Source organism: Xiphias gladius, chromosome 15 (genome assembly GCF_016859285.1).
Source record: "Xiphias gladius isolate SHS-SW01 ecotype Sanya breed wild chromosome 15, ASM1685928v1, whole genome shotgun sequence".
NCBI classification, from domain to species: domain Eukaryota; kingdom Metazoa; phylum Chordata; class Actinopteri; order Istiophoriformes; family Xiphiidae; genus Xiphias; species Xiphias gladius.
The window spans coordinates 8,969,268-8,982,272 of NC_053414.1; the positions used below are offsets into that span (position 1 = coordinate 8,969,268).

The following is a 13,005-nucleotide window of genomic DNA, read 5'->3' on the forward strand; positions in this document are numbered from 1 at the left end:
AGGGAACCCTGTAATGTCAACAGTTAAAAAAAAAAAAAAAAAAAAAATCAGTGGAAACCAAGTGTAACATAAACATGAAAGTTCTTTTTTTTTTTTTCCAGTATTTTATTTTGCAGGTTTTCAAAAGACAATACACCAACAGGAACAATCAAATAACAGGTAGGCTCAGATACAAAATGTGCAACTACTACTACTATTAATAAATCAGTAAATAGATAAATTAAAATAGAAAAAAATAAAATGAAAACATTGACATGGCATTAAAGGGGTGCCAGTTTTACAGTGCTTAAAAGTGCTGCACATTAGATCTCAAATGAGGGATTGGCTGGGGGAAGTTACTCAGCCTCCCGCAGCCTCGTCTAGACAGGCAAGAAATGGATCCCACATAGACGAGAATTTTTTAATTGACCTTGTTCAAGAACCTGAGTCAAGAACCCGAGTCTTTCCATCTGCATGACTGAGATCATGTCCGCCATCCATCTCTAGAGGGGAAAGGGGGGGAGGGGGGTGATTTCCATTTCCTCAGAATGAGTCTTTTGGCAACAGGCACCACCAGCATCAAAAACTGTTTTCGCAGTGAGTGAATCTTAAAGTTTTCACCTTTGTCAAAAGCCACTTTAGTTTGCAGGTGTTATTTGTTTGGAGCAAAATATACCCAATCTGCGTATGTCCATGCTTAGCATTTTTCCCTCCAGTGGGCTCATTTTTTTATAAGACAGAAAACATCAAAAAAAAGATTGGCACAGAAAACATTTATTTGATATGATTTTGTTACAAAACATGATTAAAATATAGTTAAAAGTTACTTAGTTATGTAACGATACGTCTCCTTATATAGTGGTATGCACACATTTTACTACAGTAGTCAGTCCGAACATCTGTTGAAGTGAAAAAGAAAACCTGACACAGTTGGTAGTTATGCCTTCATTCACAGCATGTCTTCTTGTGCACATGGAGAATCTGTTGACAGCGAGGACAAGTGTGATAGGCGTCCTTGAAGTGGTTTACAAAAAACGGAATCAGGCAGCATCCAAACACCAACCTGTGAGGGAGAAATTATACATCAGTCTTTTGTCTTTTCAATGTTGTGTGTCTGTGTGAGTGTGTGATTGATGCTGGGTAATTGAATAACCAGATATCAATGTCTCTCTCCTCACCCGCATAAGACAAACACAAGACACATGAGCCAGGCGTGTGTCCCGACTTGGTAGGTGACCTGTGTGGTGACCTGAGCCTGACAGGAAGGGCATCTTGTCAGCGCTGGAGAGCGATACAGTTCAGTCTCATAGCTCACAAACTTCAGTCTGGGGGCAGATGGAGGGGGAGCAGACACTAGAGAGAAGACATCGTGGGATTGAAAAGGAACACTTATTTCTAAAACATAGTATACAGTACGACCATTTACTTATTACAAGTGTAATCAACACCCTAACACTTAACATTGTTTACAATATCTGATTGGGACTGCTTCTTACGATTTGAAATTCTAAGAACTAAAAAGTCCATTAAAATTATGTTTGTGCCTAGTATTTTACAGCGGGGAAAAGAAAAAAAAAATCTTTTCCGGCTTAAATTATTTCTTAAAAAACAGATAAATGTCATTTTTTTCCAAAAGCATTGTCTCCCATCACATGCAATAAGCAAAACTACCCCTGGAATTTAAATCAAAGTGTAAAGGCGGACACTACACCAGCTCATATCCAGAGTGGACAAACAACCCTACACACGACACTTCCCAGTCATCGTGACTGAAAATCAGCACTTCAGTCTACAGGCAAAAAAAAAAAAAAATCACTAAATTGCAAAAAAAATGCGACAGTCAGGCCTACGCTATATATGCAAAATGGAGGCAGAGTTTGAGTGAGCATGTACCTGGTAGAGGTGAGTGGGTCAGAGTGGAGAATCCATCTCCTGGAGAAAAGGAGAGGGAAGGAGGAGGTGGTGGACGGCTGAAAGGTGAGTGGACGTGGTAGATCCTCACATTTTGCCCAGTTTGACTTTCATCTGGAAAAACAAATACTTACTTAATTTTTCTTTTTTTTTTTTTCTCCACTGTGTTAACTGATTATTTTAGGCTCCGCAAACCAAGCATGATGAGACGGTATTTTACCTGGTAAGAAATAAGGTGGAGGCGTTGGAAATGACTCCATTTACCAGATTAGGTGATTTACCAAAGGGAAAAAAAAGAGAGTAAAAGCCCAATGTGTCTTGATGATTTCAGTCAGCAGCAGATCATCTGTAGGCCTGCCAGGTGCAATTAATTGAAATCTCCTCTGATTGGTTAAAGAACCTATTACCCAAAAGTCAATGGCATTTTTTTTTAATGAAGCAGAGGAGGAACTTTTTCTCTAAAAGGTTGCATCTAAATTTCACCAAACAGACGTCCTGCTTAGATTTGCTGCGGTAAAAATACAAGATTGTGGGTAATGCACCCTCATCGCATTAAATGCCTTGAAGCCTTTCAATTTGCTTTGACTTCATGGGATTTTAAAAGGTTGAAGTGTGTCCTGTTTTACAATAAAAACAAAGCTGCAATTCAATGACAAGTTTACATTTAAGTAGAGTTAAATGCAATTGTAAAATGTACAATTATATCAGAGGTGACAAAAACAGATTGATTTATTTTTTTCGTCCATTAAAAACAAAGTAAAATTACAATTAATCATATTACCAAAAACTTAGAGCCACACAGTGAACCTGATGTTTTTGGTAAAAATCTCTTGTTGGCCCCCCTATTGAACCCCTCTGTCTCTCACTGCTCTATACATGGGAGTTTGATTATTTCCCCGGGGAACCAAAAAACCAACCACTGCTCCAGAGACTGAATGGCCCATTATTCGATTGACATCAAATTTGTTCGGCAACACTTCTGGTAAAACAGGTAACAGAGTAAAACAGAAGAAGGTTACGCGGTGCTGTTTCAAAGCCTAATCCTGAGATCATAACGATCATCTTCAAACTAAGCTCAGCTTGAGTAAACCTGCGTCTAAATAATCAGCCTGAAGTAACCAATGCTCCTTATAATAATTCTTATGTAAAATTGCAAGAAGAAACGAGGTGGGCTGTATAAACTATAATTTCTGGTTACAACCACATGCTGTGGCCGCTTCTGTCTTTTCTTCTCCGTATTGCTCAAGTCTGGGTTCGCGCAGTGCCATGAGAAGTAGGCTGTCAAAGCACCGCTGGCAGATCAGGGGCCGTGTGGTGCGGACCGGCAGCTGAGCAGCAGTCCGAGCCGGCACGCGAATCTTCTCCACTCCGGGAGCTCGAGCAGCACACGCACCCCTCCTCCCGCTGCTTGCTTCTCTTTTCGGGCTTCTCCTCCGGTCAACGCGAGCTTCGTGGAAAATCGCTCCCGGCCACTTTGTGGACCTGCACTGGACCTAGTTCCCCCCCTGAGGAACCGATGTAGATCACGCGTCCCGGGCAGCGCACCCAGCACTTGGAGATGCGCCAGTTTCTTGACGTCCCCAGAACTCGTCTGCGCTTCATCAGAAGACAAACAAACTTACTGCAGGGTGAGCGCCGACACGATGGTTTTTTATTTATTTATTTATTTATTTGGAGGATATCAACCACCTTGCACTCGTGTGGACCGTTGGATTTGGATCGAGAGCGGTTTAAATTCGAACGCCGCCGGATTGTGGCTGAGGCGCCGGCGCACCACAGGCAGCCCGGCTCTTGTAGCACTGAGCTATAAAATAAACCCCCCCGACCATGTTGTTTTTGGTAAATAAGCATTTGCTAAAAAATAACCCCTTTGTTACATTGGCCAAACTTTTTTTTTTTTTCGCGCTGCTCAAGATTCCGGCAATAGACGAACAGCTGGAGCAGGCGTGTGGCATCCAGCGGTCAACGAAAGGTGGCAGTTGCGAGAAAGAGGGGGTTACTCAGAGGGTGGAGGACGCCACATAGCTGCTTTTATAGCCTACTTTAGACGTGCGCATTGTAAATGCATTTCCTCGGCTATTAATCAAATTATGTAGACCCAGATGATATGGAGTCAACCTGAGGCTCCGGGGGGCCCCCCCCCTTTGCCCGGATGGTGAGCCGAGCCTTGTTCGGGAATGACCGCTTCCCCTGCAGTCGCAGTTCATCCAACACTTGACACAGCGCGTCGGCTACAGTCACTGCCCTACTGGGTTTCATGGGAGTTTTTTTTTTTCCCCAATTCATGCACTAGATGTCGGTGTTTCATAACCGGTTAGACCAGTTTGGGAGTTTCTACTTGAACCGCTAGAGGAGCTCTTTCGCACTCGTCGCAGACTGTGTGCGCGACTACGACGTGAACGAGGTTATTCAGTTGAATGTAACAGCTAGCGTGATGATGCTAAGCTAGCTGTCAGCCAGGCATCCACGGGTTTTGCTGCCGACTTAGCTACCGGATGCTCCCGGTCGTATCCTGCTGGCCGTCTTGACATTCCCTCAACGTTTCTGGACGAATTCGTGTCGACTGACCAGAGTCCGCGAATTCAGGTCCACTCCTGATCTAACCTCCCCCCGCTAGCGTAATTTAGCTCGCCGGCTAACGAGATTTCACACTCGGAGAACCGGACTAACGGGGTGAGTTTAGCATGCGGGCTAGCGGAATGTACAGCTAATAGTGTAGCTATCATCGGGAATAAAGGCATCCCCTCCAAGGAAAAACCGGGGTCTGATAAAGAGAAGGGAGGCCTTTTGGTAAACGTGTGGTCAGAAGCACGATAATATATTTCTCAAACTGACCAGACCAATCTGTTGCCAGGCCTGTCTAACTAACACCGGTGAACTGTTAGCTAGCAATTTAATCAACCTGCTGGTGACGTTAGGAATGATTTGTCGGTGTTAATGATTTACAGAGTAAAGCTACAAAGTTAACGACGGCAGTATTATAGTAGCTAGCTAAGTAAGTTAGCCCCATTCCATAAAAGTGTCTTAAAAACTGAGACTGTGCTGAAAGTTATCTGGCTAATGTTAGCTTGGTAATATAGCTAACGTTAACAAGGGGTAGTAGAAGCAGGCTTTCAGTGTTTTGACTGGGTTTAGCTGATGTGACCAGGCTAACACATCTGAGTAACGTTGCAATAAAGTTTACAGTTAATCCCATTCCCATTTGTGAGATGACCAAATAGGTTGTTTTTTTTAATATATATATATACGCTGTCGTCCGTGGAGACTTAACGCCGACGGAGGCAAAGTTCAGCCCAGCTGTTCGCTCGGGGGTTTGTTTTGTCGCTTGTTGCTAAACTAAGTTTTGCCGTATGACTTCGCAGAGTTCCACTTAAGGACCACACCCAGACAAGATGTCCCTTCATCAGTTTCTGCTGGAGCCCATCACCTGCCACGCATGGAACCGCGACAGGACACGTAAGGCTCAAACATTTCCCCCATTCTTTGAACGCGCCAACTTGTGCACCAAATACCCTTTTAAGGAATTCCTTCCCGACTTAGAGACAATTTCATTAATTACATGTGATTATTGTGTATGTTGACGTGAGTAGGAGAGTAATTTCAGCTAAAGGAAATAAGGGCTTTGTCAGTTTTTACTTGCAACATTTGTAAGCTTTCACACTGAGCCTTCCAGCTTGGTATCTGGCAAATTCCAGGGACCGGTCCAGCTTGTTGGGTATCTGTACGTCCATTGTGTTAACCTGCTGTTTTCACATTTTTTGCAGAAATTGCCATCAGTCCTAACAACCATGAAGTTCATATCTACAAGAAGAGTGGCAACCAGTGGGTGAAGACCCATGAGCTGAAGGAGCACAATGGACACATAACAGGTATTTAGTCAGACTGCTTTAGACACCTTTTGAAACAAAGCATTTTTTTAATTCACCGATGTAAAGCCTCAATCCTTGCCTGTGTTCCTATGACTAAGCCACAAACAAACAAAAAGAACTTTCATGAACACAAGCTGAGATACATTTGATACACGTACAGGATCCTGAATGATCTGACTGTGGGGAAGATTAGTCAACTCAAGACTGTGCCATCATAATCTGGATTGTTGCAATAGTCAGTAATAACATTAGGGTTGCAACTAACGAATATTTAAAATATCAATTAATTTGCTCATATTTTCTTGATTTAATTAAGTAATTGCTTTGTCTGTAAAATGTCGGAATATATTGAAAAATGTAACAGTCCACCAACAGTCCAGAACCCAGTTCAGTATGCCGTCTTACACAGTACATGTACCTTTTGTTTCTTGGCTTTGTTGTAGGTATTGACTGGGCCCCCAAAAGTGATCGTATAGTGACATGTGGAGCCGACCGTAATGCCTATGTATGGTCCCAGAAGGAGGGGGTATGGAAGCCCACACTGGTCATCCTCAGGATCAACCGAGCTGCCACCTTCGTCAAGTGGTCTCCACTGGAGAATAAGTTCGCAGTCGGCAGTGGGGCTCGACTCATCTCTGTATGCTACTTTGAGTCTGAGAACGACTGGTAAGTCTTGGATAATTAGTACAAATATGACATTTGTAAAAGTATCTGTTAAAAATTAAAGACAACAGCAGAGACAAGTGAGGCTGAATGAATTTGTTCAAATTGGTATGTCTGATTATTTTTGCAAAATATTGTGATTTCAGAGTATTATTCAGGTATTCATGCACCGTAACATATAGCATGTCTTCATTTTTTTCAGTGCAATAATCCAGTTACAAAGTATTATTTTGTATTTATGTGACCAAAATTCTAGTCACAGTAAAGTGGCAATCTCAAAGATTTCAGTGTCTGGTTGATTTGGCGACACCTGTAGTTAGTGGTGGTAACAGCAAATGCAGTTTAATACTACAGGTCCCGTCATTCTGGGGGCAGCAAAACAAATGATTTTTTTTTTTTTTTTTTTTTTAAATAAAGAAGTCAGGCAATAATTGGCCTTTTTCTGTGATTCTGTGAGCAACCGTATCTGATTTCATGCTGCACATGGCGTGAGTCTGCCAACATCAGGGCACAGTGAAAGGAGTTGGTTACGGCGCCGAGAAGGTTGGAGGTGTGCTGCCTGTCGCCTGCAGCTCTTCATCTAACAGCTCACTGTGGCGGCTCCTTCTTGTTCAATTACTCCCTGCAATATTTCAGACTGATCCACTGTCCAAGAATGCTGAAAATTAGCATTGTCTGGTTATGTGGATGCATTTTTGATGAACAGTAGATGAACTGTGACTACTTCATAATAAAGGTCAACTTGTGTTTTGCCAGTTAAATGCTTTTAATATGAAGGTGCAGCAGTAGGAAATGTTTGCTTTGCATTGGCAGCAATCTCAAATTAGCAGTAGCTTAATACAGCATTTTTTCCAGAAATGTTGTCAGACACTCACTTTATAATACTGCAAATATATACATATTGCAGTACTTTCCTCAGTGGGCCATAGGCTCAATCACTATTGTGTTACCTCAATTGGCAATAGATAGTGTTTTAAGATACATTTATTTAAAAAAAAAAAAAAAAAAAAAATCTTCGCGATTGCCACTTTAATGACTGTTATATTACTTTGGGACACAGCAACAACCATAAGGCAGACTTGCCACTTAAGCTGTGCCTGTTATTTGACAGCTGGTTTAAAACCAAAGTACTGTACATCCAAGGCACTTTTTTTCCTCTCCCCCCAGCACTGTGCCAGTCTGTTCTGTTTCACTGTGTTCATTGCGTCCACAGCTACATATTTTCCAGATGTTGTTTTCTGTGTTTAAAAGTACACTGTCTGTCTGTGCCAGGGCTGCCTGCTCCTGCTTCTTCATTATTGATTAATTCACATGGAGGGGAAGGCTGTGATTTGTCATCCGTAATAAAAGTGCTTGATATATAACACCTGGTATTTCAGAATAATCAGTAAAAACAAACTGCTCAGTTTTCCCGTGCTGCCCTCACAATGCACGACTTGTATAATAGTTTACTCGAAGTGATGAAGTTTTTATGTTCCACATAAATAAACATGCGTTGTTCCCCATGTGCTTCAGGTGGGTTAGCAAGCACATTAAGAAGCCAATCCGTTCCACCATCCTCAGTCTGGACTGGCATCCTAACAATGTCCTGCTGGCTGCTGGATCCTGTGACTTCAAATGCAGGTAAAGGAAATGAGCAATGAGAAGTCTTTTTTTTTTTTTAAAGATTGATTGAAGGTTAAATTATGGAAAAGTTGCCAACATCCTCTCTCCCTCTTTTGCTTCCTTTTTTTTTTTTTTTTGGCTTTTACTATAACCATCCCTCCCTGTCGGGCCTCCAGGGTGTTCTCAGCCTACATTAAGGAGGTGGAAGAGAAACCAGGCCCCACACCCTGGGGCAGCAAGATGCCATTTGGGGCTGTGCTAGCAGAATTTGGAGGAGCGGGTCTGTATGGTCGCTCTGTCTTTGTGTAATAGTAAAAATCCATTCGCATATGACTTGCAGTGACCCTTTTAACTAAACCAGATCTTTTTTTTTTTTTTTGTGCACTTTGTGTTTATTAGGTGGAGGGGGTTGGGTCCATTCAGTCTCTTTCTCAGCCTCTGGTAACCGCCTGGCCTGGGTCAGCCATGACAGCACTGTCACTGTGGTGGACAGCTCTAAGACTGCCAGGTAGACATATCTGGATATATTAAGGAATCTCATTTACAGCTAGTTTACTGTTATTCTCAGATTAATGATCAAACTTAATTCCAGAAATTTGTTCTTTTCATCTTTTTTCTACCCACACAAAATAAAGTAGAAACGTAACTCAGAAGTGATCATTTAAGAATACAACAAGTAAAGGGTTTTTTTGTTTTGTTTTGGTTTTTTTTGGTCTTTTAGGTAGCTAAGGTAAAATACCAGTTGCAGTGAAGGAGATGATGCTGGATAAAGTCAACTCAAGCAATGGCTGTTCAGCTACAGCAAATAATACAGGAGGAAAATCATGATTTACAACCGGACCGGATGCTTTTTGTTTTCAAAGTGACTAAAACCTGTAAAGGAGATAAAATGTTGATCTGCTAAACCAAACAAGGAGTTCATATAGAAAAGATTTCTCTTTTCCAGTAACAAATGAGTATAAGTAACTATCTCCAAAAGAAAAACAAACCCCTTTTAATTAAATTCTTAAAAAAAAAAATCCATTCCATCACATTAAAAAAAAAAAAAAACAAGCATTCACTGGATTATTTATGTTGTTATTTATTTCACTACATGAGAAATCTATCCCGGTCAATATGTTTTGGATTATTTTGTATATTATTGCCATCTGTACATAAGCCGTGATTTGTAATCTGATCATCTATTGAGGGTGCCAATCAGGTAAGAAAGGTAGACACCAGGTGGACCAGATCCAAGGCTAGACTCACATAATTGCAGGTGACACAAATTGAGGGGGCGGTGATTGAGCCTTAGCAAAGATTTCAACAAGTTCTGACTGGAAACTTGCACACACCGCAGCAATCACAGCAATGTGCTGTTATTTTGTTTGTTTGTTTGTTTTTCTTTTTTATTTTTGGTCACAAAACCATCACAATTTCTATGACAGCACACCAATTTTTCTTTTTGTTTGTTTAGTCCTTCACAGCTGAAGACGGAGTTCCTTCCTCTCCTCAATGTCATTTTTGTTTCAGAGAACAGTCTAGTAGCCGCGGTAAGAATAACAAATACACGCCGTCAAATATTTTCATGCTCACATGTCAGGAAGAGGTGCCATTTTTCAATGTGTTGTCTGGTGTCTTCAGGGCCACGACTGTTGCCCCATGCTGTTCCGTTGCGACGATGGTGGAACGCTGACATTTGTGTCAAAGCTCGACCTGCCCAAGCAGAGTATCCAGAGGAACATCTCTGCCATGGAGCGCTTCAGGAACATGGACAAGAGAGCCACCACCGAGGACCGCAACACTGCCCTGGACACACTGCACCAGAACAGCATCACGTAGGTCACATGCCAACGAGAATCATTGCATGACAGGAATTCCTTTTAAGACCCTTTTACAAGAGTTTTTATGTTAGGTTTAGATGCCCCAATTTAATTCAAATGTGTGATAACCATATAGAGTTCCCGTACCATTACCAGAGTTTGTCCTTTGTGTACATAGGTGGAAATAGAAGGTATTTTGAACAGTCACAGTTTTCTGTAAACATGGACGTGTCAACATATTTGGTGTAGGCTTCTACTGGAAGTACACAACACAGTAGCAAAATGAATAAAAAATTCATACAAGTCAGAATATAAAAAAGGAATAAGTCACCTTTATTGCCATGTTGGAGGCTGTAGTTTGAGGCTGTAGTTTGAGGGTCAACTAAATATTGCTGTACTGCTATGTAAAACCATAATGTACTGCTGGAGCCCATTTGAATTCAAGCACTGTTAATCCTATCAGGTCTGTTCAGCTTCCTTAGTTTTCGAGTAAGGAATTGTTTCTTTGCTGCATGTCATGGGTCAAAATTTTTCTGGTTGTTGTTTGTTTTATTACCTCAGCCCAAGGCGGTTATGTTTTCACCTGTCTTTGTTTGTTGGTTTATTTGTGAGCAGGATTACGCAAAAAGTACTGAACTGATTTGAGCCGAACTTGGTGGAGGGATGTGGCACGGGCCAGGGAACAACCCTCTAAATTTTGGGGCAGATATGGATCATTTATAGTAAAACATTTTGGGAAATAAGCTTGTGCACTTTCTTGCCAAGAGATTGAGATCAATATCACTCTTGTCCGAAAGAACAGTTACACAGCTAGTTAGCTTAGCTCAAAGGCTGGAATAAGTGGGAAACAGCTAGCCTGGCTATGTCCCAAGGTGAAAAAATCCACCTGGCACTTGTAACGACATATCTATCATATCATATCATAGAAAGCGTTCCAGACGCGTTTTTCAATCACTGTTTCACACATCTTACGGAACCGGTATGCTCCTATTTTGATCAATCCAATCGTCTACTCAGGCTGTTTCACGGCTCGCATTTTACTCGCGCTACACATTCATAAAAACGGTCTGAAGCATATTTTAACGCTTCAAGTCAATTTCCTTTCTTCTCTGGCTCTGGGCGCTGCCAAAGTGTAGGTGACCTGTAACGAAATACTGAAGCTGCTTCTGCTCCGTTAACATGCTGCTCATGCTACGCCTCATCTGTAGACATGGTATAATGCACGTGTTATATCCAGTCATGGCTTTACGGTGTGCTGTTGTATATCTTGGACATGCCCAGTGACTTCCTGGAGTCTTTTCTCATCATTGGGCGGTTGCCCGGCAACTAGCATCTACCTGTCAGACAACTATTGAGGGTATTTTCCAAAATGTCATCAGGGGTCAGAACTTTGTCCTTACAATCACACTCTAGTCTTGGCAATATAGTGAAATGCATTGTGATGATTTTCAATTTGGTCGACTTTTTAGAACTATATTTTCTTTACTTTCTCGTTCCTTAGCCAAGTGTCTATCTATGAGGGAGACAAAAGGGATTGCCGCAAGTTCTGCACCACAGGCATCGATGGAGCAATGACCATTTGGGACTTCAAGGTGAATACAGACATGAGACGTGTTCTTCAGAGCTTCATTTTCGTAGATCTCTCAGTTCTAACTCTAATGTGTTTTCCCGTGTTTTCCTGCTCAGAGTCTAGAAGCTTCTATCCAGGGTCTCCGCATCATGTGAAGAAATCTTGTGAATGAATGAAGAGACGCTGCGGCCTCACTTCTCCCCCTTCGCCTTCACAGTCCTCACCCCTCCTTCCCCTTTCCACCTCACCCCCTCCGCTCCTGCGACGCAGCCAGTAACATACATTACTTACCACCTTATCGAGTGTCTGCTGAAGCACTGATCAGACAATAACACACTCTTGTGGGTGTGTACATACACACACACACTCAAACACTAAAATACACGAACACGCATACACTACACACACACACTGAGCTGACGTGTGACATCACTGTTCATTTTTTGTTTGTTTATTTGTTTTTAAATGAAGGTTAACCAGGTGTCAAAAGTGGGAAGGTCCTCTGACGCCTATTAAACGTGACGTGAAATGTGTGTTTTTATGTTCTCTAACCTCCTGTACCAAATGTTGAACACTAAAAGGTGCATTTTATCCAAAAATCAGACTGTATTCCACCTCAGATTAACCTCAACACGATCTCTTAATATCAATGTTTAGTAGACGTGATTGTTTACTTCCTGGAGGATAGGAAATCTTCTACAGCAGGTAAAGTCATTGTTTGGAATAGGACCCAGTTATTGATATCCTGAGGTCATGTTGCAGGTTGGCTGTAGAGAGCTGTACAGGATCTGATGGTGGAGAGAGAAAGCAGCTGTCTAAATTCTGTGTGGAGTCATGGCTGGGCAGCACTAGGCTCTGTAGCTACTACACTAAAACCACACAAGATGGAGGATTTCTATGTAACTGATCATGAGGTAGACATGAAATAAAGATAAAATACATTTACAGAACACAACTCACTGGACTGCTCTCTTCCTTTGTGGTTGCCTCTGACACAGTGGGCGGATAGTAAGTAGATACCCTTGGTGGATGTGCAGCGCTAGTATGTGGGAATGGGCGAGCCTAATCTCTGTTTGAGTGTTCCAGTCCCAGATAAGGTATCAGCTAGAAGGGTTTGGCTCCTGAAAAGTAGAGTAGAGTTTTCTTGTAAACAAAGAAAGTTATGTTTACATCTAGTGTTTCTCAGCAAAACGTACTGTGTGTGTTCTTGAGGCTCTACTGACTCATGAAACATTGGCAAAGCCAAGTTTTTAAAATATTTCCACTTGTTTTAACATTGTTTTTCTTGGTTTGTTTTCTTAACCCATGTTTACTAGGATTCAGTCTTCTACTTCCCTGCCTTTTGAGCGTGCCAACACCGCATTTTTGTACACATTACTTCCGATTAGCAGAATAGCATGAAACCAGCAGCAGGAATCTGTATCCTGTCGCCTGCATTCTCGTGTATGTGCACAGTACAAAGAAAACAGGGACCTACTCGAAAAGCTATGCTCCATGCTGCAAAGTGGTTAAAAACAACACTGAGTACCTCTTAAGTAACAATCCAAAATTAATTCATAGTAAAATTACTATGTACACTGCAACTGTGAAGTGTGCAATTACTGAG

General features: G+C 41.8%; 2 protein-coding genes across 6 annotated transcripts; one reads left to right on the forward strand and one right to left on the reverse strand.

The window, feature by feature from the left end:
* Positions 1-732: 732 nt before the first annotated feature.
* Positions 733-2,270, reverse strand: LOC120799886 (lipopolysaccharide-induced tumor necrosis factor-alpha factor homolog). The gene is made up of 4 exons (XM_040145370.1): positions 2,111-2,270; positions 1,873-2,004; positions 1,158-1,332; positions 733-1,042 (listed from the first exon to the last, which is right to left on the reverse strand). The coding sequence occupies exons 1-4, from the start codon at positions 2,148-2,150 to the stop codon at positions 925-927; spliced, it is 465 nt and encodes a 154-aa protein (XP_040001304.1). The 5' UTR covers positions 2,151-2,270; the 3' UTR covers positions 733-924.
* On the forward strand, positions 1,846-12,354 carry arpc1a (actin related protein 2/3 complex, subunit 1A). 5 transcript variants are annotated; one of them, XM_040145365.1, is made up of 11 exons: positions 1,846-1,956; positions 5,253-5,346; positions 5,655-5,759; positions 6,203-6,425; positions 7,938-8,045; positions 8,204-8,307; positions 8,427-8,535; positions 9,484-9,559; positions 9,651-9,844; positions 11,331-11,421; positions 11,516-12,354. In XM_040145365.1, exons 2-11 carry the CDS (start codon positions 5,283-5,285, stop codon positions 11,552-11,554), a joined length of 1,113 nt encoding a protein of 370 aa, XP_040001299.1. In that variant the 5' UTR covers positions 1,846-1,956; positions 5,253-5,282; the 3' UTR covers positions 11,555-12,354. The 5 variants fall into 5 exon arrangements, with proteins under 5 accessions (XP_040001299.1, XP_040001302.1, XP_040001301.1 ...); XM_040145368.1 differs by lacking the exon at positions 1,846-1,956 and adding an exon at positions 2,090-2,113; XM_040145367.1 differs by lacking the exon at positions 1,846-1,956 and adding an exon at positions 3,353-3,518.
* The last annotated feature ends 651 nt before the right edge of the window (positions 12,355-13,005 follow it).